This window comes from Phoca vitulina, unplaced genomic scaffold (assembly GCF_004348235.1).
Source record: "Phoca vitulina isolate PV1807 unplaced genomic scaffold, GSC_HSeal_1.0 scaffold32, whole genome shotgun sequence".
Classification (NCBI taxonomy): domain Eukaryota; kingdom Metazoa; phylum Chordata; class Mammalia; order Carnivora; family Phocidae; genus Phoca; species Phoca vitulina.
This window is the reverse complement of record NW_022589735.1, coordinates 10146244-10172483: the sequence shown is the minus strand read 5'-3', so window position 1 is coordinate 10172483 and position 26240 is coordinate 10146244. Positions and strand designations below refer to the sequence as shown.

Here is a 26240-nt window from a genome sequence, read left to right as displayed (position 1 = left end):
TCTGCTATAGAAAATGGGCCTAATGTACTGGTTCATCAAGCTAAGGGGATTTCCAAAAATTTTGGAAGTTGCTACCTGGTGTTTTCTTGCTTATAGAAAATGTGAAAGGAGGGGGAGAAACTAAAGGAGGCTGTTTACAAAAAGCAGCCAGGACCTGATGGCTTTGGGCCTTTTAAGCTTCTTTTTCTGTAAACTCATGCTAAAATTAAGAAGAAATTGCACCAGAACAAAAATGAAATATGGGGCATTTTCACGAAAGCATGGCATAATGATGAAGCCAAAGGTGTAACTATAAAATCCTTTGTTAAGAACTCATTGAGATTGAACTTGGACATTCAGAGCATTTTTGTGTCAGAGTGAAGGTCCTCTAAAGTGTTTACATTGTGTCTCCTGGATCCTTTCAACCAAACACTAGGAATTCTAACAAGTCTAAGAACACTTCTTAGTGTTCTCATCAGCTTCTCATCAGAAACTCGAGGTAGAGAAGGGTTTATCTTAAAGAGATTTGAAGGTGTGGCTTTTGTCTCATAGATTGAAAGTGAAACCCATGAAGATTCACAGAATACTTGCAAAGTTTGAAAAACAGTTAAATGTGAAGAATATTTCTGGACAAAAAGGGGCAGAGACTATATAAAATGATATGGAGTTGCTGGATCCATAAATTCTACTGTCAGGAAGGCAATTGAGAAAACTAATCAGTTTTAAATGCATACCATCTTTCATAAAAATGGAAGGATGACTCAGAGTAGAAACCAGTTCCCAGGGGGAAGACCCAGCACCATGGAGAATTATTCCCAGACCTTGAGACATAATCAAGGAACTTTAAACATTTTCCTGTGTGGATTTCAGAATTGCCGTAGACCAGTGGCCCCTTTTGTGGACCACTGGACCCGTGACTCTTTTGTGCTTCCTCTTTTCCTTCCTTTTCAATAGAAACAGCTAGAGCAGCTATCCCTGCCTGTCCCACCACAGTATGTTGGGTGTATGGGAGGCAAATATACTGTTCCTTTAGTTTCACAAGTCTATAGAGGGAGAAAGACTGAATTCGAGGAGCTGTACCTAACGAATGATGCTGAAAACATTTATGCACACCTGATGTGGTTTAGATAGTGAGATTCTGGACTCTGAGGGGATGCTTTAATAGGATGAGCCTTTTGAGGGCCTTGGGAGGGGATGAGTGCATTCTGCACATGGAAGAAATGCAAATAATTTATGGCTAGGGGACATAAATGCCCTCTGATGGTTTTTAAAATATGTCCATGAATTCTTTGATACTTCTCCATTTCACTGTGGGCTGGACTTAGTGACTTGCTTCTCTTTTTAAAGATTTTATTTATTTTGAGAGAGCGAGAGAACACAGATGTATGAAAGAGGGAGACAGAGAATGAGCAGGGAGAGGGGGAGGAGCAGAGGAAGACGCAGACTCCCTGCTGAGCAGGGGCCCGATCTGGGGCTCGATCCTAGGACTCTGGGATCATGATGAGAGCGCAGAAGGCAGACACTTAACTGACCGAGGCACCCAGGCGCCCCAGTGATTTGCTTCTTATGAACAGAATATGGCAGAAATAATGGTAGGCCATTATCAAGATTGGGTTATAAAAAGACCAAATCTTGCAGTGTGGGTGCACTCTCTCTCTTGAATCACTTGTTCTGAGAGAACACATGCAATGAGCAGCCAGATGGAGAGGTCCATGTGGCAGGTTTCCTGCCAACAGCCATGTGATTTAGAAAACAGAACCTCTATCTCCAGTTAAGTCTTGAGAAACAATAGTTCTGGCCAAGAGTTTGGCTGCCATCTTGTGAGAGACCCTGAGCCAGAAATATCCAGCTTAGCTACTCCTAGATTCCTGATGCTCAGAAATGAAGTGAGGTGATAAATATTTACTGTTTTAAACTGCTCAGTTTGTTATGTAGCAGTAGAAAACTACTATACTCTCCATGCTGCTCCCTCCTCTCTGGCACACTGGCCTGTAAATTCTAGTCATCTTGTTGTGTCTTCTCTACTCAGCTCGTCTTCAGGGTTCTGTTTGGATTTCTCCTCACTGTGCAGAAGCCTCTTCATGCAACCCAGTGAAAGCATTCCTTGTATTTTCTTAATATTTTAAGGTTTTTTTGAAAGGGAAGGGATTTAAGATAAGCTTTAGGTTGTGAGAGGCTTAGGGCCAATGAGTTGAGAGAATGAGGAAGGGCTGAAGGCATCAAAGCCTACTTTCTATGTAGAGAATCATGGTTTATAAAATGCAACATTTGAGCACCTTGTGCATAACAACAGTTGGTTCCACTTACTCTGATGCTTTGTCACTTATCTCCACCCCACAAAAGCTGTGCTTGGTTGATGCTAGCTACCATCTGGTGACATATGTAGTGACCTGTCTTAAGCAACATATTTTTCCCAGCTGCTCCTTTCTTCCCTCTGAGGTTAGTCATGCACACATATGTCACAGTCCTGCCTTTTCTCCTTGATTTCACCATGCACAATTTACTCAATTCCAAATCAGGCCAGTTCTTTCTTTCACATACATGCATGCACACTCAAACCCACTTTAACGGATGCTCTTATTTGCACATCTAAGTCTCTTTAGTTAGAGCACAAAAACTTCCTACAAGTCCTTTCTCTATGAGGCTTGTTCTTTCTGAAGCCAGATAAATCATGCTGATAATAGCTGATCACCAACAGAGTTAGTGTTGTAATTCTGGATTAAGGAACTAGAATTGGAATGAAATACCATGCAGAAATCGATTTCTATCATCTTCTAAATGATCTTAGAGAATCTCCTTAGAATCTCTACACCTATTCAGTGTAAATCATTGAATTAGACAGGGTGTTGTTTACAAAAAAATCTCTCTCTATATTTATAATATATACATATGTATATGAGGGGCACCTGGCTGGCTCAGTCGGTGGAGCATGCAACTCTTGATCTCAGGGTTTTGAGTTTGAGCCCCACGTTGCATATAGAGATTACTTAAAAATCAAATCTTAAAAAAATAAAAAAAGATATATAAAGGAAATCCTACCTTTCCAAAAAAAAATGATAGGCTAGTAGAAGAAATATGTACACGATGTACACAAAACCACATGATTTATAAAAGTCTTAGAAAATATACAAATAAATTACAACAGTATTTCAAATGGGAGAAAGATCAGAGTTAACTGGGAATTAGGCAAAACTTTCCGTAACAATCACTATTAACCTCTACCATTAGGGATTGGTATGGATCATGTGTCTATAGGGACAAAAAAGGACAGAGATAGGAACTTACATTGGCAACCTGTGCTTCTGAGCATATTTAACCTAATCATATAGCTCATCTAGTTTTAAGGAATCACAAATGTATTCCAGTAAATACAGACAATATACATTCCTTCTCCAATTTTACCCTTATATTTTTGTTGTCATTGTTGTTCAAATTATATAAGAAACATTTTATTTAAGTCGTATATCCTAGTGGAGGTGTTTCGGTAAAACTAGCTGTCTGCCTTAATACTTGCTGTATTTGTTAAAAATAAACTGCCTTTGATTTCTTGCCTAGTTTTAAGTCTGTATAATTGAGTCCCATAAAAAGGAGTGTGTAGGTTTCTAAGTAACCCAGATATTTCTTGAATGTCTGGAAATCCACACCCACCCTAGTCGCTCCGGTTTTAGGGGATTTTACAAGACAAGGTTTGGAGGCAGAGCACTCTTGACAAACACACCTAGAGTGTCTTCGTGTTTGTTTTTAAGCCCAGGACAACTCAAAGAAAGTATTCTAGGACCCAGCTTATTCAAACAATGGCTTTCCTTTGAAATAAGATAGTCTGTCTTCCTTAAAGGCATAGTAGTCACCTTTGACACAAGGAACAGAAGGTAAAATAACAAAGGATGTGGGGAACCAATCTCCCAGTGCTGGAATTTTAAAAAATACTGATTTGCATTAACTCATTTTTAGGTGACTGGCCTAGTCCAGAGGATACATATGGAAGGTTAGATCAAACTTCTTGAGTCTGATGTGAAAGGTTTGGTGTGGCCAAGGAAGAGGTGTGCAAAAGGGAGTGGGTACCATGAAGACCTGTAACAAAGGAAGCAAGAATATTTAAGTTTGCCTTTCCCTCCAAAAGACAGAAAGAACAAAGATACATTTTTAATGTACAAAAAAGTAAAAAAGGCAAAATAACCTCACCTTATCTGAGATCTTTAGCACACAATATTTAATGTCAGTCCTTTTAATCTCACCCTTGTTATGAGAGAGAGAGAGTATGAGAGCAAGAGGAGGGGAGGGGGGCGGAAATTGATAGCAGTGATGAATGGGAAGCCTGAAAGATAAGGTGGTATAAGGGGCTCTGAAATGTCAGGGTTCTACTGTCCTGGGAACCTTTGAAGCACACTCCATGACGAATTACATTATCTCCAGGCTTAGAAAATTCCTACAGACAAAGATGGATAGAAAAATCAAAGGTCTTTGGAAAGTGGGGCCACAGCTTTGTGCTCAAGCCTGCAGTAAGTTCTGCTTTGTGTGATGTGAGGATGGGGGTGGGTGGGGGGTGGAGAGAACCAGGGGGTGGGATGGACTGGAGAGGAGCTTCTACCTGCACACACCTCAGCTGGGGGGTGGGGGTGGGGGTGGGAGTGGGTACTGAACTAAGGATGCAAATCGGCCTCCCTAGAGTGGCCAATCAGGAGTCAGGTGAGGGAATTTGGGTCCCCACCCCAATTGGGTGTGTGAGCACGTGTGTGGTGTTCTGGGACCTTTGTCCCACAAAGTCACACGAGGCGGGCACCCCTTGCTCCATTTTTCTTGTCAGATCTGCGTGAATCTCTTCTCCTCCACACCCACCTCGCGCGTCGTGTCTCCTCCTCATTCCGCCACAAATTCCCCCCCGCGCCTCTCAGGGTAAGAGCTTGCAGCACTCCGGCCCCGAGTCGTGTGCGGAGCTTGGCACACCGGGTTGCTGGGAAGGGCCCCTGGCAGTGCCGCGCGGGTGCAGGCGGCGAGCCACGGCTCGGACACCACGGCGCTCCTGCCCGCGCGGGGCAGTCCTCCGCCTGTCCGGAGGCAGCACTGCCCGCCTTGCGCCTGCCGGCTCGCTCCTGAACTTTGGGTCTATCCTGTGGGGCTCCGGAAACTCTCGCAACGTCCAGAACACAGAAAATAGACTCATCACCTAATTCGCCAGGGAGCCAGAGCGCTGCGGGGCCGCGGCGCTGCCTGCCCCCGCCCCCCCCCCCCCCCCCACCCCCGCCCGGGCTCGAGCAGCCTCTCGGAGTCACACAGCAGCCCCCCCTCCCACCCCCCGGCAGACAAAGGGCCTGGGCAAACTCGCCGCCTGGCCTCCTTGCGCTCCGGGGAGGCGGCGGCGCCCGCGGTGGATCGCGCAAGGAGGCGCGCGCGGGGCAGGGAGCCGCGGCCGCGGGAGCGCGGTCACGGAAAGAGCCTCGAGATGCGCCTTACTCACATCTGCTGCTGCTGCCTCCTTTACCAGCTGGGGGTCTTGTCGAATGGGATCGTTTCAGGTGAGTTCTGCCGAGACTTTCGGCTGGCTTTCCAACTTCCCCAGCGGAAACCGGGAACGCACGGGGAGGCAGGGCTGGTGCAGCCGGTGCGCGGTGAGCAGGACTCAGTGGGTAGCAATAAAAAGGAGCGTGCGGGTGCAGATGAAGGGGTCATGCTCGAGCGAAATGCACTTCTCTCGACCTCATTTTAAGCATCGTGGAATTAATGAGAGCAGTAACGTTTGCAAAGGTACGTTTACAGCACCTGGAGGAAAATGGGGAAGTACAGCAATTGATAGCGATGCTTTGCTCTGACGTATACTTAAGAAAATAATTTATCTGTGTTGGAGTCTTTGCACCGGTTTTCCTTCACCTACTAAGTGCTGTCACCAAACTTTGCGGCCCCACTCCTTCACCCCTCCCCCCCATATAATCGTACTTTTATTTTGGAAAATGCTGGGGTCTGTAATCTGATCGCAAGGCTTCAGGGGTTGCAAGAGTTTCAGGGGCTAGACGGGTGGTCTCCAACACATTAACACGAGAGCCTTGGGTCTGAACCGAGTGTGAGCCTGGGAATGCTTGTGCTACTGGAACCGCGGCACTTTACGCCCCGCACTTCTCTGTCTGCCCCGCCCGCAGGGCTGCAGTTCGCCCCCGACCGCGAGGAGTGGGAAGTCGTGTTTCCTGCACTCTGGCGCCGGGAGCCAGTGGACGCGGCCGGCGGCAGCGGGGGCAGCGCGGACCCAGGCTGGGTGCGCGGCGGAAGCGCCCGGGCGCAGGCGGCCGGCAGCTCACGCGAGGTGCGCTCCGTGGCCCCGGCGCCGCCGGTGGAGCCGGCGGAGGGCCAGTCCGAGCCTCCGCCCCAGCCTCGGCCGCCGTCGCCGCGGGCGGGCGAGGAGGACGAGGAGTTCGAGTCGCAGGAACTGCCGCGGGGATCCAGCGGGGCTGCCGCCCTGTCCCCGGGCGCCCCGGCCTCGTGGCAGCCGCCGCCCCCACAGCCACCCCCGTCTCCTCCCCCGGGCCAGGAAGCCGAGCCGGACGGCGACGAGGTACTGCTGCGGATCCCGGCCTTCTCCCGGGACCTGTACCTGCTGCTCCGGAGAGATGGCCGCTTCCTGGCGCCGCGCTTCGCGGTGGAACAGCGGCCGAGTCCCGGCCCCGGCCCCACGCGGGCAGCAGCCGCCCCGCGCCCTCCGGCGCCGCCCGACGCCTCCTGCTTCTACACCGGAGCGGTGCTGCGGCACCCGGGCTCGCTGGCCTCTTTCAGCACCTGTGGAGGTGGCCTGGTAAGCGCCCTTCCTTCCCCTACTCTCCACTTTCCCGCCACTCCGCCCTCTGCCCACACACACCAGGCTGGCTTGCATGCACCTCGTCCCCTTCCGAAGTGGTCGCCCTGAACTTCACCCTAGTCTCCACTACGCAGGAAGTCTATCCGGTTTACCTCCCATTGAAATCTCCAGGGCAGTCAGTGAATCTGAAGCCTAACTGGATGGATTAAGAGCCTTCTCCTTCTATACGGTTACACGTTTCTTTTGATTACTGTATCAGACTGTCTCCTGGTAACTCTTCCCACTGGTTTTTACTTCTTTCTGTATTTCAAAATAAGCCCACCACGTGGTGTCTTTTAGGAGTTTGGAAGACAACCAATCTGCTCACTGCAGAATCTCCTCTGGGTCTGCCCCTACCCCCAGTTCTGCATTAATTACCTTTTTTTTTTTTTTATGTCCTACTTCAAAGTTGTCAGAACAGTTCTCTAGGGAATTACATTCTGACAGCTGTCTAGAATTTAAACGCATGCACAGCCACACTGGACACCTGTTCAGTGTTCTGGGAGGGACAGGAGTGGAGAAGGAGTCACTGAGAGACTGGGAGCTGTGGACTGATGAGTGACCTTAGAACCCAGTCTGACCTTAGAACCCAGTAGGTATGCAAAGGGTCATGGTTCTGTGGTTTAACTTTTTCTTTTCTGAGGTTTACATTTTACCTGGCTATAGTTGGTTCTTCTCTTCTCCACTCCATGGTAGAAGGTGGTAGGGATGGGAGCCTTGCTGAGAGGCCTGTTGGAACCTGAAAATAAAAATCATTTACTCTATCTGAACAATAGAGATCATCATGGGATTTTCTCTCCTCTGCTCTGACCCAGGTTTGGGGATAATTGTTACCTCCTGTAAGTTGGCCTTTATTTTGTGGTAAAGTACACATAACATAAAATTTACCCTTTTAACCATTTTTAGATGTACAGTTCAGAGGCATTAAGTACCTTCATGTTATTACGCAGCCATCATCATTGTGGCCTTTATTACTGGTTTAAGGCAAAACCCACAAGATATTGAAAACGCTCATGTGATTTGTGGCTTCATTTTGCTGTTCCTAATGAGCCATTGATGAAATCCACAAAGACTTGTCTGAAAGCAACCTGCTCATTTCTAGAAAAACCCAATAGTAATGGAGAGCAGAAAATATCCGCACAATTAAAGCCACCCAAAGCCATGAAATGGAAAAAGATGGTCAAAATCCAGACAAAATGAAACTGGAAATTTTTACCTATGCCCTCCTAAGGTCTCAAAGTCCAATGATGTAAATTGCTGGACAGGGCTATATTTTACCAGATGCTCATAATGATGAATATTCAAATATGGACATTTTTAGCCATGAGTGAAAAAAGTTGGCATGGAAAAAATACACGAAAAGCTTTTAAAAATGTTTTTTGTGGAACTGATATTTGAACACTTCAGTGGGGGAAACATTTTGTGGGGATTTCATTGTCCACTAGTTTTTGGCCAGGGATTAAATAATTACATATAGAAAGTTCCTGGTGTGGTAGAAGCAATAGGGGATAAAGCATTTCACTGTGTTGAAATGTGGGCTTTTGGTCACATTTTCCAAATGAGCTATGCTTTCTCTCCATACTTAAGGGAGCAAAGTTAGAATTATGAGTAGGTTTTTCATAGACTGAATAGGAGTTTGACATACTTCCCTATTTATCATGTTGGACTTTTACTCACTTTTCCTATTAGCCACATATGTATATGTTCTGAACTGGGAAGTCTTTGTTATTGAGGAAATCTGACGTTGCCAGCAATACAGTATAGCAGTCAGACTTTTGAGTAAAAAGTTAGGCAGATAGCCAAGAAGAGTGGGTTTGTTACTCCAGACTCTACCATGCCAGGCCTTTTTCCCTTATGAGGGTGGATAAGGAAAGAGAGCATAATTTGTTATCTGAGCTCTGACATTGGCTTGTACCCTGACAATTGACAAGTCCCTTACCTCTCTGGGCTTCAGTTTTCATTCATTAAATGAGAGAATTGGATGATTTAATTAAAAACTGGAGGATAGAATTGAAATTCTATTAGATGTTAAATGTATCCCACATCCTGCATTAGGGACTTACAGATTGGGAGAAGGACATCATACACAAGTGGTTATGACCCAGGTATCTATGGAACAGTGAGGTGCTGAATCAGATCTTATGCCTGAGGTAAATCCAGCTTGGAAAGTTGGGGAAGGCTTCCCAAAGCAGAGTTTAACTGAAGCATGAGGAGGCTTTCCCCAGGCAGAACAAGGCTGAAGAGTGTTTTAGATAAAGGGATGATGCTGAAGATATAAAAGTGGAGACCTATCAAGGAACTGAAAATAAGAATCTCCTGTGACTGGGCTAGAAGGTGCAATAAGGGGAAATGATCCTAAAATGTTTGGTGAGATCAGACCTCAAAAGCCTTGTCTGCTGGACTATGGGCTTTTCCTAACTGTTGATTATCATGGGGCTACATCTTGTTCTTCTGTATTTCCAGAATTCTGTGATCCTCTCATTCTAATGTGAGGAATCATAATGACTTTCCGTGGGGGTGAATTAATTATAAATGCAACTGCTTTTCGTTTGCAACAGTTTTTTTCTTCTCAGTAAGTGAAAGCTTTCTGATCTTTAGTTGCCAAAAAGAGTAGATAACTAAGTGTACCTTCCCCTCCCCTCTCTTTGGATTAGTGCATATTTGAAAAGACCCAAGAGTCTCTATCAGAGGACATAGATCATCAACTACCCAGTATTGCATAGTGGTAAACATTTATAAGGTTGGCCAATTCATTCTCCAGATATCAGTCTGACTTGTGCTGTGAAAGGGAAAGTGCTAGAATAGATATTTTGGGTACATGGTCAGGTGCTGCCTCTTCAAAGTACTTAATCTTTCTGGATCTCATTTTTCCTATTTATAAAACACACAAATTGCATTTATATACTAGCAATAGATGTATGAAGTGTTCTTACTATTTCTGTTTCCCCTTCTTAGTCTCTAATATTGAAGAATAATCTTATTTGAGCCACATATTAGATCCAGTAGGCACATAAATATCCTAATACTAAGCAATTAAACATTTATTGAGCAAGTCCTCTGAGCAAGGCATTGTGCAGATATGGAGAATACAAAAAGTAGATGAAAAAGCCTTGATGTATGTTTCAGGGAGCTTCCAGCCTGCCTTGCCAGTGACAAATGGAAACATGGATATACAATAGCTTGAGATAGGTACAAATATAGGTATGCCCCAAGTGCTTTGATGCTACTTTCTTACTCATTTCTTTTCATTTCCACAACATCGTAAGATACCTGGTTTTGAGTCGGCACTCAATAAAAATCACTGAACAAAATACAGCATATACAGAACTTTATTATGTTTTAAATAACAATCTCTAAAACTTAAAATACAAAAAAGCAACAAATTAAATATTATGAAAGAGTGCAACAATTATGTTGGCTCAAAACAAACGCATTAATTTTTTTTTTTTTAAAAAAGCACATGTCAACAGGATAAACTAGATCATGATACACCTTGCCTGTGGTTCCCTCTAAATGGACTGTTGAAATGGTCATCATTAATATTTGGATTATTCTTCTAGGAGGATAAAGAGTGACTACTAAAACTTTATCCCCTTAATTTTTAAGTTTTATACAGTAGTCATTTTGATTAGCTCTTTATACAGAATCTGCAGCCTTGTGTAAATTCAGTTTCTTTTCTTTTCTTTTTTTTTGGCAGTTTACTCCTTTTTTTTTTTTTTTTTTTTTTGCATCACTACATTCGATGCCACAGCCAGTTTTGAACAGTTAAATATTTTAGGGTATCCATTCCAGACAAGGCACTTTCTCAGGTACCAGTACTAAGGCAGGAGGGGAGTGTCCTGGCAGAGTCCGGGGAAGGGTCGTGTACTAGCAGAGTGGGAAGTGGCATGATCATCCAAATGAAAAAAAGTAAAGACTGCAGACGAACCTCACTCATCTACCTTCTTGGTTCAAGCCAAATCTTAGGAGCCACAGAAAAGATCTTCTAAGTAAATCTAAAGCAATATTATAAAAGAATGCCATTAGTACCTCAGACATGTTGAATATCTCCTTAAAGACTGAAAACAGTTTGGACTGGATTAATGGAGAACATGGAGACATTAGGAAACCTCCATGAACTGGGTGGGGATTCACCAGAAGTGCAGGGAGCAGGAATGCAGGGAGCAGAGGTAGCATTGGCTTTTTTTCATGTCCAATTATGACCAGCAGTGGAAGCCACATGTGCATGTCTAGGCAAGAACAGAAAGGATAAAAGCTGAGCTTTCCCAGACATGTTGGTGACACCAGAGGACACAGCATCTCCCTTCTAAAAAGATGATCTATTGGCTCCCTTCACCCAGAAGAAGGGCCCACCTGTTTCACCAAATAACCTGAGGAGTCACAACAGATAGGTGAGCAGGGAAACCAAAAAGATAAGAGCTGACATCCAAGAATATCACACTCTTAAGAAAATGAACCATGTAAAGGAGAGTCCTCAGACTCTGGCTTGTTAGTATATGGAGCAACAAAATTAATAGAATAGATGGATACTTTAACAGAAGTATAAGAGCGGATATATATTCATGGAAAAAATAAATTAAAAAAAAAATACAGCAACAGCTGCTGTCCAGAAAAAAAAAAAAAGATAGATACAATGTATCTAAAAATAAGTGGTCATTAGAATTAAAAACTCCATCAATGACCTGACAGGTAAATTTCTGACCTAGAAGATCAGGCCCAGAAATTCTCCCAGAACGTAATATAAAAGACAAATGGATCCACAGTATGAAAGAAAAGTTGTGAGCCATGAATCCTAGATCTAGATGGTTCAAATTTATCTAATAGCGGTTAACTTTTAAAAGTAAGTGAAAGGATAGAATTTTGTGTGTGTGAGTGTAGTGTAATTTATTTGACCAATGTCCTGTTCCAATTTTTCACTTTTATAAATAACTCCATGATAAACACCTTATACAGTAAACGTTGAGCACATATATGATTATTTACCTCCGCCTGTTTATAAAGGATAGAATTTTTAAAATGCATGCAATATACCCTAAAGATTTGAATCTAATTTAAATCATATATATATATATATTTATCAGCCAGGCTTTGGATGTGAGGTCATATAGGTGAGCCTCACCCAGCAGGCATACAAACTAATTTCCAATATAAATTTCTGTATTTGGAAGAAAAACTAAAGACAGACTCAACATAACTTATATGTAGAATCCTGGACTTTTAAAAATTTCAAATCTTTTACAGTTGTTTCATCCCAAATAAAATTAGAGCAGTTTTCCTTTAGCAACTTACCTTTCTCAAGTTTTTCCAAATTTTTCAAGGAAACAAAGACACTTTTGCACTTGTATTTTGCTGTTTAATATTTAGTGTCTGATTAAATTACATGATTACAGAACATTGTACCTTTGTGCGTTCAAGCAAATTCAGCTGATTCTTGGTCAACATACAGGCTGGTTGGTAGAGATAATTTCAAGTAGCAAGACGAGAGGAATCTATGAGCTATGTGCATTCTGCATGTTGTATGCCTCAGTGGTCATATTTTCTAGATGGTGTGGAGAGTGTTATTTAATTCAGTGATTCCAGTTGATTTGGCTGATATAACTAATATAGGTTAGATAGAGGTTAACACAGCTTTTTTTTTGTATCATAATCTCATTTCCAGAGTTAAAGGAAGACGCACACCTTCAGATCGAAGGATGAATCACCAAGCTCACGATGGTATTAGTAGAGACCCATGCCTAGACACATTGTGGGAGAATATTAGAAAATCAAAGAGAAAGAGAAAATTCTACAGGTTTAATAAGGGAATGATTATCTCTAATGGAATGAGTGTTAGATGCTAGAGGATCATGAGTTGATAATTTTAGAGTTCTGAGGAAATGTGATTTGGAATCCAGGACTCAGACCAGCTAACATTCTTTTTTTTCAAGTTTTTATTTAAATTCCAGTTAGTTAACATACAGTGCAATATTAGTTTCAGGTGTAGAATTTAGTGATTCATCACTTACATACAACACCCAATGGTCATCACAAGTGCCCTCCTTTCTACCCATCTGACCTATTTAACCTGTCTCCCCAACCCCTTCCCCTCCAGTAACCCTCGGTTTGTTCTCTATAGTTAAGAGCCAAACTACCATGCAAATCTAAAGACAAAATAATATCATTTTCAAAATTATAAGGACTCAAACTTTACCAAACAGAACCTCCAAAAAGGTATGCAATGAAAAGTCTTCCTCAAACCCCTTTTTTCCAGTTATTGCTATATTCCTTCCTAGATGTAGCTAGGGTTATTAGTTTCTAGTGTGTGGTCTAGAAGCAGTTGATAAATAAACAAATAAATATGTGTATATAAATTTATAGTTTTTAAGCCTACATTATTTATACACATACACACATGCATGCACATGTGAGATTACCACATATGAGTGCACAGAGATTCTTCTTTCTTTTTTTAAAATTTTTTATTGTTATGTTAATCACCATACATTACATCATTAGTTTTTGATGTAGTGTTCCATGATTCATTGTTTGTGTATAACACCCAGTGCTCCATGCAGTATGTGCCCTCTTTAATACCCATCACCAGGTTAACACATCCCTCTCCCCTCTAGAACCCTCAGTTTGTTTCTCAGAGTCCATCGTCTCTCATGGTTCATCTCCCCCTCCAATTTCCCCCCCTTCATTCTTCCCCTCCTGCTATCTTCTTCTTCTTCTTTTTTTTTTTTTTTAACATGTATTATTTGTTTCAGAGGTACAGATCTGTGATTCAACAGTCTTGCACAATTCACAGCGCTCACCATAGCACATACCCTCCTCAATGTCTATCACCCAGCCACCCCATCCCTCCCACCCCCCACCACTCCAGCAACCCTCAGTTTGTTTCCTGAGATTAAGAATTCCTCATATCAGTGAGGTCATATGATACATGTCTTTCTCTGATTGACTTATTTCAATCAGCATAACACCCTCCAGTTCCATCCATGTTGTTGCAAATGGCAAGATCTCATTCCTTTTGATGGCTGCATAATATTCCATTGTATATATATACCACCTCTTTTTTTTTTTTTTTAAGATTTTATTTATTTATTTGACAGAGAGAGAGAGACAGCTAGAGAGGGAACACAAGCAGGGGGAGTGGGAGAGGGAGAAGCAGGCTCCTGGCCGAACAGGGAGCCCGATGCGGGGCTCGATCCCAGGACCCTGGGATCATGACCTGAGCTGAAGGCAGATGCTTAATGACTGAGCCACCCAGGCGCCCCTATACCACATCTTCTTTATCCATTCATCTGTCGATGGACATCTTGGTTCTTTCAACAGTTTGGCTATTGTGGACATTGCTGCTATAAACATCGGGGTATACCCTTTCGGATCCCTACATTTGTATCTTTGGGGTAAATACCCAGTAGTGCAATTGCTGGATCATATAGTAGCTCCATTTTTAACTTTTTGAGGAACCTCCATACTGTTTTCCAGAGTGGCTGCACCAGCTTCCATTCTCACCAACAGTGGAGGAGGGTTCCCCTTTCTCCGCATCCCCGCCAACATCTGTCATTTCCTGACTTGTTAATTTTAGCCATTCTGACTGGTGTGAGGTGATATCTCATTGAGGTTTTGATTTGGATTTCCCTGATGCCGAGCGATGTTGAGCACTTTTTCATGTGTCTATTGGCCATTTGGATGTCTTCTTTGGAAAAATGTCTGTTCATGTCTTCTGCCCATTTCTTGATTGGATTCTTTGTTCTTTGGGTGTTGAGTTTGATGAGTTCTTTATAGATTTTGGATACTAGCCCTTTATCTGATATGTCATTTGCAAATATCTTCTCCCATTCTGTCAGTTGTCTTTTGGTTTTGTTGATTGTTTCTTTTGCTGTGCAAAAGCTTTTTATCTTGATGAGGTCCCAATAGTTCATTTTTGCCCTTGCTTCCCTTGCCTTTGGCGATGTTTCTAGGAGGAAGTTGTTGCAGCTGAGGTCAAATAGATTGCTGCCTGTGTTCTCCTTTAGGATTTTGATGGACTCCTGTCTCACATTTAAGTCTTTCATCCATTTTGAGTCTATTTTTGTGTGTGGTGTAAGGAAATGGTCCAGTTTCATTCTTCTGCATGTGGCTGTCCAATTTTCCCAACACCATTTGTTGAAGAGACTGTCTTTTTTCCATTGGACATTCTTTCCTGCTTTGTCAAAGATTAGTTGACCATATAGTTGAGGGTCCATTTCTGGGCTCTCTATTCTGTTCCATTGATCTATGTGTCTGTTTTTGTGCCAGTACCATACTGTCTTGATGATCACAGCTTTGTAGTAGAGCTGGAAGTCCGGAATTGTGATGCCGCCAGCTTTGCTTTTCTTTTTCAACATTCCTCTGGCTATGCAGGGTCTTTTCTGGTTCCATACAAATTTTAGGATTATTTGTTCCATTTCTTTGAAGAAAGTGGATGGTATTTTGATGGGGATTGCATTGAATGTGTAGATTGCTCTAGGTAGGATTGACATCTTCACAATATTTGTTCTTCCAATCCATGAGTATGGAACGTTTTTCCATTTCTATGTGTCTTCTTCAATTTCTTTCATGAGTATTTTATAGTTTTCTGAGTACAGATCCTTTGCCTCTTTGGTTAGATTTATTCCTAGGTATCTTACGGTTTTGGGTGCAATTGTAAATGGGATTGACTCCTTAATTTCTCTTTCTTCTGTCTTGCTGTTGTTGTGTAGGAATGCCACTGATTTCTATGCATTGATTTTATATCCTGCCACTTGACTGAATTCCTGTATGAGTTCTAGCAGTTTTGGGGTGGAGTCTTTTGGGTTTTCCACATAAAGTATCATATCATCTGCAAAGAGTGAAAGTTTGACTTCTTCCTTGCCGATATGGATGCCTTTGATTTCTTTTTGTTGTCTGATTGCTGTGGCTAGGACTTCTAATACTATGTTGAATAGCAGTGGAGATAGTGGACATCCCTGCCGTGTTCCTGACCTTAGGGGGAAAGCCCTCGGTTTTTCCCCATTGAGAATGATATTTGCTGTGGGTTTTTCATAGATGGCTTTTATGATATTGAGGTATGTACCCTCTATCCCTATACTCTGAAGAGTTTTGATCAAGAAAGGATGCTGTACTTTGTGAAATGTTTTTTCTGCATCTATTGAGAGGATCATATGATTCTTGTTCTTTCTTTTATTAATGTATTGTATGACATCGATTGATTTGCAGATGTTGAACCAACCTTGCAGCCCAGGAATAAATCCCACTTGGTCGTGGTGAATAATGCTTTAATGTACTGTTGGATCCTATTGGCTAGTATTTTGGTGAAAATTTTTGCATCCATGTTCATCAAGGATATTGGTCTGTCATTCTCCTTTTTGATGGGGTCTTTGTCTGGTTTTGGGATCAAGGTAATGGTGGCCTCATAAAACGAGTTTGGAAGTTTTCCTTCCATTTCTATTTTTTGGAACAGTTTCAGAACAGTAGGTATTAATTCTTCTTGAAATGTTTGGTAGAATTCCCCTGGGAAGCCATCTGGCCCTGGGCTTTTGTTTGTTGGGAGATTTTTGATGACTGCTTCAATTTCCGTAGTGGTTATAGGTCTGTTCAGGTTTTCTATTTCTTCCTGGTTCAGTTTGGTAGTTGATACATCTCTAGGAATGCATCCATTTCTTCTAGGTTATCTAATTTGCTGGCATAGAGTTGCTCATAATATGTTCTTATAATTGTTTGTATTTCTTGGGTATTGGTTGTGATCTCTCCTCTTTCATTCATGATTTTGTTGAATTGGGTCATTTCTCTTTTCTTTTTGATAAGTCTGGCCAGGGGTTTATCAATCTTGTTAATTCTTTCAAAGAACCAGCTCCTAGTTTTGTTGATCTGTTCTACTGTTCTTTTGGTTTCTATTTCATTGATTTCTGCTCTGGTTTTTATTATTTCTCTTCCTTTGCTGGGTTTAGGCTTTATTTGCTGTTCTTTCTCCAGCTCCTTTAGGTGTAGGGTTAGGTTGTGTATTTGAGACCTTTCTTGTTTCTTGAGAAAGGCTTATATTGCTATATACTTTCCTCTTAGGACTGCCTTTGCTGTATCCCAAAGATTTTGAATAGTTGTGTTTTCATTTTCATTTGTTTCCATGAGGTTTTTTAATTCTTCTTTAATTTCCTGTTTGACCCATTCATTCTTTTTTTTTTTTTTTAAGATTTTATTCATTTATTTGACAGAGAGAGAGACAGCGAGAGAGGGAACACAAGCGGAGGGAGTGGGAGAGGGAGAAGCAGGCTTCCCGCCAAGCAGGGAGCCCAATGCGGGGCTCGATCCCAGGACCCTGAGATCATGACCTGAGCTGAAGTCAGTCGCTCAACCAACTGAGCCACCCAGGCGCCCCAACCCATTCATTCTTTAGTAGGTTTCTCTTTAGCCTCCATGTATTTGAGTTCTTTCTGACTTTCCTCTTGTGATTGAGTTCTAGTTTCAAAGCATTGTGGTCTGAAAATATGCAGGGAATGATCCCAATCTTTTGGTACCGGTTGAGACCTGATTTGTGACCTAGGATGTGATCTATTCTGGAGAATGTTCCATGGGCACTAGAGAAGATTGTGTATTCTGTTGCTTTGGGATGGAATGTTCTGAATATATCTGTGACGTCCATTTGGTTCAGTGTGTCATTTAAAGTCTTTTTTTCCTTGTTGATCTTTTTCTTAGATGATCTGTCCATTTCAGTGAGGGGGGTGTTAAAGTCCCCCACTATTATTGTATTGTTGTCAATCTGTTTCTTTGCTTTTGTTATTAATTGCCTTATATAATTGGCTGCTCCCATGTTAGGGGCATAGATATTTACAATTGTTAGATCTTCTTGTTGGATAGACCCTTTAAGTAGGATATAGTGTCCTTCCTCATCTCTTATTACAGTCTTTGGTTTAAAATCTAATTTGTCTGATATAAGGATTGCCACCCCAGCTTTCTTTTGGTGTCCATTAGCATGGTAAATGGTTTTCCACCCCCTCACTTTCAATCTGGGGGTGTCTTTGGGTCTAAAATGAGTCTCTTGCAGACAGCATATCGATGGGTCTTGTTTTTTAATCCAAACTGATAGCCTGTGTCTTTTGATTGGGGCACTTAGCCCATTTACATTCAGGGTAACTCTTGAAAGATATGAATTTAGTGCCATTGTATTGCCTGTAAGGTGTTACTGTATATTGTCTGTGTTCCTTTCTGGTCTATGTTGCTTTTAGGCTCTCTCTTTGCTTAGAGGACCCCTTTCAATATTTGTTGTAGGGCTGGTTTCGTGTTTGCAAATTCCTTTAGTTTTTGTTTGTCTTGGAAGCTTTTTATCTCTCCTTCTATTTTCAATGGCAGCCTAGCTGGATATAGTATTCTTGGCTGCGTACTTTTCTCATTTAGTGCTCTGAATATATCCTGCCAGTCCTTTCTGGCCTGCCAGGTCTCTGTGGATAGGTCTGTTGCCAATATAATGTTTCTACCATTGTAGGTTACATAGCTCTTCTCCCAAGCTGCTTTCAGGATTTTCTCTTTGTCTCTGAGACTCGTAAGTTTTACTATTAGATGTCGGGGTGTTTACCTATTTTTATTGATTTTGAGAGGGGTTCTCTGTGCCTCCTGGATTTTGATGCCTGTTTCCTTCCCCAAATTAGGGAAGTTCTCTGCTATAATTTGCTCCAATATACCTTCTGCCCCTCTCTCTCTTTCTTCGTCTTCTGGGATCCCAATTATTCTAATGTTGTTTCGTCTTATGGTATAGCTTATCTCTCGAATTCTGCCCTAGTGATCCAGTAGTTGTTTATCTCTCTTTTTCTCAGCTTCTTTATTTTCCATCATTTGGTCTTCTATATCACGAATTCCCTCTTCTGCCTCATTTATCCTAGCAGTTAGAGCCTCCATTTTTGATTGCACCTCATTAATAGCCTTTTTGATTTCAACTTGGTTAGATTTTAGTTCTTTTATTTCTCCAGAAAGGGTTTCTCTAATAACTTCCATGCTTTTTTCAAGCCCAGCTAGTATCTTTAAAATCATCATTCTGAACTCTAGCTCTGACATTGTACTAATGTCCGTATTGAGTAGGTCCCTGGCAGTTGGTACTGCCTCTTGTTCTTTTTGTTGAGATGATTTTTTCCGTCTTGTCCTTTTGTCCAGAAGAGACTAGATGAATGAGAGAACAAAATGCTAACAGGGTAACAACGTCCCCAGAAAATATACTCTAAACAAATCAGAAAAGTCCTGAAACTGGGGGAAAAGAAAGGGAAAGAAAGAAAAAAAGAAAAAGAAAAAAAAAAAAGAAAAAGATAAATACAAACAAAAACAGAAGAAAACAAAAAAAACCAGAATATGATCAGGCTGGTGCATAAATCAGTGCCACACACTAGATTTTGGGTGTATTTTGGTCTGTATGAAGAAAGTGCCTCCCAAAATTTTAAGGAAAGGAAAACTTATATATGTACAAAAAGAAGGGTTAAGGGGTGCCTGGGTGGCTCAGTCGTTAAGCAGCTGCCTTCGGCTCCGGTCATGATCCTAGTGTCCTGGGATCGATCCCTGCATCGGGCTCCCTGCTCTGTGGGAAGCCTGCTTCTCCCTTTCCCATTCCCCCTGCTTGTGTTCCCTCTCTCAGTGTGTTTCCCTCTGTCAAATAAATAAATAAAATCTTAAAAGAAAAAAAGGGTTAATACGATGAAGGGATGGAATATGACTGTAAAGATGAAATGTATAAAAGATTTTATAAAAGGAATTGGTAAAATAAGAAGTTGGTTGAAAAAAGAAAGAAGAGGATTTAAAAAAAAAAGAGGGGAAAAAAAGGGAGAGAATGTGATCAGGCAGGAGACTAGAACAAAGCCATACACTAGAGATTTATGGTATATTTTGATCTGTTAGAAGAAACTATATCTCAAAATTTTAAAGAGAGAACAACTTATATATATATGCCAAAAATAAGGGTAACTACTATGCAGGGATAGAATATGACTCTAAAAATGAAAAATAAAAAATGTTTTTTAAAAAAGGGATTGATAGGATTTTGGTTGAAAAAGGGAAAAAGAAAAATTCAAAAAAAAAATACTGTTAAAAAAAATTAACTTTGAAAGACTAAAGAATCATGGTAAAAAAGCCATGAATTCTATGTGCAGTATTCCCCTAGCACTGGAGTTCTGCCATTCTCATTGATCAGTAAACTTGGTCTTGGCTGGCTGTTCTTGCTGATCTTCTGGGGGAGGGGCCTGTTGCTGTGGTTCCCAAATGTCTTCGCCAGAGGCGGAATTGCCCCGCCCTTGCCCGGTCCAGGCTAAGTAATCTGCTTGGGTTTGCTCTCGGGAGCTTTTGTTCCCTGCAAGTTTTCCCTACAGCTTTGGAGGCCAAGAGTGAAAATGGCGGCCTCCCAATCTCTGCCCCAGAGGAGCCGAGAACTCGGGGCCCCACTTCTCAGTGCGCCCCCAGAGAAAAGCAGTCAGTCACTCCCATCTCCCCGGTCTCCGGCCACACTCCATGCTCACCCGGCCTGTGACCGAGGGTTTCTATCTCTGGCACACGACCCTGTCTGGAGTCTCCAAACCCAGCAGATCCCTGTGGTGCACTCCTGCACCGCTCCTCCCGGGGAAGGAAGGTGAGTCTCCCCAGATCTGCCGCTTGTTGGGTCCTTGCTGGAGGAGCAGTGGCCTGATTGTACCACGGATCACAGTTTATGGCAACCCCGAGCTGAGAGCCCGGGCCGCGGCTCCGTCTCTGCAGCCGGCTTCCCCGCTCTGATACCTGGGAGCTCTGCCGCACTCAGGCACCCCCAGTCTTCCTGTGACCCCAATGGTCCTGAGACCACACTGTCCTGCGAGGGTTCCACCCCCCGCTTAGCCACTGGATCGACGTCCCTCAGCGGAGCAGACTCTAAAAGTTCCGATTTTGTGCTCCGCAGCTCTATCACTTGCCAGAAGCGGCCGTCGGAGGCCCCACCCCCCGCCATCTATCCTCCTGAATATTGCCTCAGATTTACTTCTTCGCATGTCCTACCTTCCAGAAAGTGGTCCCTTTTCTGTTCAGAGAGTTGTTGCTATTCTTTTCTTCGATCTCCTGTTGAGTTCGTAGGTGTTCAGAATGGTTTGATCCCTATCCAGCTGAATTCCTGGGACCAGACGAAATCCATGTCTCCCACTCCTCTGCCATCTTGCTCTTCCCCCTCTTTCTTTTTTTTGATAGTTCCCTTTTATCTGATTGCAAGTATGTTCCATAATCTACTTAATCAGTTCGGTGTTAACATAATTTGATCAATTCTAATATTTTCCTATTATGAACAGTGCTAAATTAAATAAATAGGACTCTGTAGATATGCCATTTTGCCTTTGTAATGTAAATCTTTGTCAAAGGGCATGTTGTATTGGTAATTTGGGGTGATGGTGCCAGATTGTACCCCACAGAGGTGGTACCACTCTGTACTCTTCAGGCAATCAGAGTATGAGAGTATGTCTTTCCTCCATGCGTTTACCAGTATGGGTGGTGTTAAAGACATTGATGTTTGTGAAATCTAATAGGCAAAAAAAATGTTACTTCATTGTAGTTTTAATGGACATTTTTCGGGTATTTTTTGTGAGGCTGAGAATCTTTTCATATTTTTATTCTTTCTTTCCTGTAAATGTACAGTTCATATCTTGTACTCATTTTTCTGTTAGATTTTTAGTCTTTTTCATTTCTATTCCAGAGCTCTTTTTGGGTTAGTGTTTTAAAAAGATAAATGTTAATAACAAAATAATACATGCTGACTGTAGAAAGTTTGGAAAATATATAAAATAAGTCATCTGTGAACTTACCATCCATAGATAGTCACTTTTTAGTGTATATGCTGAAAAGGAAATATAAGTATCAAATAAACACTCACAATTGTTTTCAAATTTATTGGTAAGCTAGTAAAAGCAGATTTCCTCAAACATCATTTCTGGTTCATTAGGTTGGCACAAATTATGCCAATTGATAATATCCATGCTTGGGGAACACTTAATCTTACACATTGTAGGAGAGCAAATTGGTCGAGGCTTTTGTATTGTATGTACTTAAATTTTAAATGCTTATTCTTCTTTTCAGGAATATTCACAGATGTGCAAAAGATTTATATATAACCCTATTCATTGCGATGTTGTTTTCAAGGGCAGAACATTGTAAGTATTCATAATTAGTGGGCTACTTACATATATGGAGAGAGTGCTGAATGCCCAGAGACCAAAAAATAAGAGAAGTAATTCCTTGCTTCAGTGTATTTACAGTCCAAGGAACTGCTCCTTTGCTTCAACTTCTTGTCTTGCCTGTGTCCATCACAATTCTCTGATTTAGTAAGTGTTCAGTATCTCTTTATCACCTTAAAGAGTGCATCTGTTTAAGGCATTCCATGGTTTAAGATTCAGAATGGTGTGTATGATCATGGTTCTGCCAATGGTGACACGCGAGAAGCTTCTGTATGTAGATTGTGCAGATACTCCAGTCTTATTTAAGGCAATCATACAGTGAATTCTAATAAAAAATTAGTCTAATAAGAATCATCATGCTGGTGGTTAAGTGACATTGTACATTAAAAGTCAATAATTCTTTAATCATATATTAATCTATATCTTAATATCTTGAGGAATTCAGGCATGGACCGATTTTATGAGAAGAAATTTTGTTTAATAATATTTGCTTATTAAATATTTAATTATTAATATTAATGTTTTATATTTATTTGGAACTTATTAGCTGAATCATAGTATGGTATACTTTTAAAATTCAGGAAATTCTTTACAGGAGCCTTAAAGTATTTTTTATGCAACACTAAAATAGCACATTCTTATTGCACTCATGCACAATTGAATGTTTCCGCTTAATTGCAGTTACATTTTTATCCCAGATGGTTTTATGGCTTTCTATGTACAAAGTAACGAATAATCAGAGGAGTTCCAGGTTCCTGATAGATGGGAAGTATCTTACCTTAGGAAAGTAATCTTGACATATTTTGAGGCAGTGGGACAACCAGTTGTCCCTCTTGGATTATGATTTGGGGGGTTTCCTGAAAGGAAATGTTAAGATTCTCTTGGCTAAGTGAGGACCATAACTTGCTTCAAAGTGCATTTAGGGTGCAGCCATAGTGAGCACATCATCTTGTCTCCATCTCATCTTTATTCTTATGCCAAGCCCTAGACTGAGAGAAGTGAGAAAATGGGAACTAAGCCATTTTAATGCTACCCAGATATTTGTACAGAATTATTGCGTGACGGTGTTGAGAAGGCCCTTGGGGGTTAGAGAGTTTAGTACTTGACTTTTCCAACAAGAGAAACTTGATTTCATTTCATAATTAATGTGCATATATCTGCAATAAATTATTAACTCTTTAGGCTTTAACTCAGATGATTAGGAAATGAAGCTGATGAGCCCAGGCCAATTTTGGCACTATTTAACATCTTCTGCTTTTCTGTTGCTTTCCATAAAAAAAAATAAATAAATAAGATCTAAACATTTGTTTTTTTCTTCATAAGCACATAAAGATGTTTTGCCCCAGATTTTTTTTTTTTTTTTTTTTTTTTTGTCCTCTTACTTCTGCCAGGCTTCATCTAAAATATATGACCACTTTCTGCAGTGAGCCCACATCACTGCTTCTCAATGCTTTTTTTCTTAGTCTGGTGTGCAGACAGCTTTATCAAAATCATGGCGGTAGGGGTGAGGTTGAGGGAGTTGGGAATTCTCCATTTAAATCAGAATCCCAGACTGGGCCTCAGATCCAAGAAATGAATTTAAAAAGAATCCAAGGTAATTCTTGTGCAAGCTAAAATTTGAGGGTAGCCACTGGGAATTTAAGAAATAAACCAGATGAACATATGGGAAGGGCGGGGGGAAGAGAGAGAGAGAGGGAAGCAAACCATAAGAGACTTTTAATAGTAGAGAACAAACTGATGGAGGAAGGGGGTTGGGGGACGGGCTAAATGGGTGATGGGTATTAAGGAGGGCACTTGTTATGATGAGCACTGGGTGTTGTATGTAAGTGATGAATCACTAAATTCTGCTGGTGAAACCAATATTACATTATATGTTCACTAACTAGAATTTAAATTTTGAGTGACTTTGAAAACTCCAGCACTCACCATCTTTAAAGACTAGAGTTACATCCACCAAACTTTATACCCTAGGTGTCTTGAATGGATTTTAATGTTCCTTTTTAGCTCCTACAGTGAACTTGGATACCTTCTGTCCTTGCCTTTAACATCCTCCCAGGAACCCACTCAGATCTCATTGAGCTGGAAAGGATTTTATGGGTTTCAAATCATTATTCAACAAGTTATAAATGTGAACTAGTTAGTTGGAAGGTGATATAATGGGACCTTCATGCCAGTACGAATGTTTTTCTACTCTTTAGGTGAAAAAGTAGATAGAAATTGAAAGTTGCTTCCCATTCTAGAATTTGGAACTCAACAAAAGTATCAACAGTTTTATGGGTAATGTTAACAGGAGACTTACTCCAGCTGTTTCACCATAGTTATTGTAATGAAATAAAGTTGATCAGCAACAAAGGAAGAAACATACCTTCAGACTGAAAGGGGTCTATGGTGCCAGCCAATTTAGATGTGGATAAATGAAGATTGAGGTGCATTGTTGAGGAACATTAGAAAATCACTGAGAAAATTATAAACTCTTTGTAAGAAATTATCTACCCTGGAATGGCAGGACAGTGTAGTCGGGTTAAGAGGACCTGGGAGATGTGTAAGAATTAAATGGTAAGCTATCTCAAATGGCAGAAATAACTAACAAATAAAATAACAAGTCTCATCTATTCAATTTATATTCTATGAGTTTGGATGTCACGAGTCCTATAAAACTCATTAGAATTAACAGTCACAACACATTAACCTGCTAAGAGGAATGGCCAGGCAGATAATTATATCACTAATCTAATAGGTGCAAATGGTGTATTTCCATTATTACTTAGATGCCAGTGTATGTAAGTAAAATGTGATAGGTACATTTTCATTATAAAAGTGTTATATTATCAGCAAATATTTTAGTGTACCCAATTCCTAGATGGGCAGTTCAGTTATTGACTTGAGGAACTTACGTATAATTAGCATAGTCTTTGTGCTGTTTTCTGACTCTGGTTGTGTGATTGCAGATAGAATACATAGCATTTCAGAATTTTATTACAACGAAATAGAAAGTTTGAGTCATTTATCATGGAAGTAACCATTATGTAAAAATACAACTAACAAGGCGTAATATCTGAGTGATTCATTGTGGAAATATCTGTCTTTTAATAAATTTAATTTAGCATTCTCTGTTTTGTCTACTAACATGGATAATTCCTTTGTCTCTGTAGATCTCCAGTTAGAATTCTGTCAGTTCAAAATAGGCGGTTCTAATTAGTAATGTTTTAAAAAGTATTGAATCAGTATCTTAAGTTGAATGTTGCTATGCAGAAATTTTTCTAAGTAGAATCTAATTATTTCTCATTAGAAAGTCAATTATCATATGGTTTCACTTACTTGTGGAACATAAGGAATAGCACAGAGGACATTAGGAGAAGGGAGAGAAAAATGAAAGGGGGGAATCGGAGGGGAAGATGAACCATGAGAGACTATGGACTCAGAGAAACAAACTGAGGGTTTTAGAGGGGAGGGGGGTGGGGGGTTGGGTTAGCCCTGATGCGTATTAAGGAGGGCATGTATTGCATGGAGCACTGGGTGTTATAAGAAAACAATGGATCATGGAACACTACATCAAAAACTAATGATGTACTGTATGGGGACTAACATAACAAAATAAAAATAAAATTAAAAAAATAATTATTTCTCATTAGTAAGATAGATTCATGAATATGCCAAGCTGATTTTTCTAGGGTAAATCATTATTTAAAATGTAACATAAAGGATATTGTGAATGCTTTTTTTCCTACTATCTTTTTTTTTCTGGTATGATTTATTTACCCTAAAATTCACCCAAATGTACAATGCAGTGTCTTTTAGTACATTTATAGAATTGTGCAGCCATCACTGCTATCCAGTTTTAGAACATTTCTATCACCCCCAAGTGGTCATTCATACCCATTTGCAGTCACTTTGTTCTTACCCGCAGTCCCAGGAAACCACTAATTTACTTTCTATTTCAATAGATTTGCCTTTATAGTTCATATAAATGAAGTCATATAAAATTTGGACTCTTGTGTTTAAGGCTTCTTAAACTTAGTGTAATGTTTTTGAGGTTCTTCCATGTGGTGGCATGTATCAGTAGTTCATTTTTTTTCTTGCTGGATAATAAACATTTAAAAAAATTTTTTTAAAAAAGATTCTATATATTTATCTGAGAGAGAGAGAGCACAAGCAGGGGGAGGGAGAGAGACAAACTCCATGCTGAATGTGGAGCCCAGTGTAGGGCTCAATTCCATGACCCTGAGATCATGACCTGAGTGGAAATCAAGAGTCTGATGCTTAACCGACTGAGCCACCCAGGCACCCCAATAAGCCATTGT

At 41.0% G+C, this 26240-nt stretch overlaps 1 protein-coding gene and 1 long non-coding RNA gene across 2 annotated transcripts in view; one reads left to right on the top strand and one right to left on the bottom strand.

The window, feature by feature from the left end:
- The window catches only part of LOC116645143, a 30378-nt gene extending 24648 nt beyond the window's left edge, over positions 1–5730 (bottom strand). Inside the window, exon 1 of the long non-coding RNA XR_004301912.1 lies at positions 5435–5730. This is a non-coding gene — a long non-coding RNA (uncharacterized LOC116645143). The remainder of the gene's footprint in view (positions 1–5434) is intronic.
- Positions 5297–26240, top strand: part of ADAMTS19 (ADAM metallopeptidase with thrombospondin type 1 motif 19) — a 250382-nt gene continuing 229438 nt past the window's right edge. The window contains exons 1-2 of the mRNA XM_032425158.1: positions 5297–5492; positions 6111–6757. Of these exons, the coding sequence (XP_032281049.1) occupies positions 5420–5492; positions 6111–6757 (720 nt within the window). The 5' untranslated portion in view covers positions 5297–5419. The remainder of the gene's footprint in view (positions 5493–6110; positions 6758–26240) is intronic.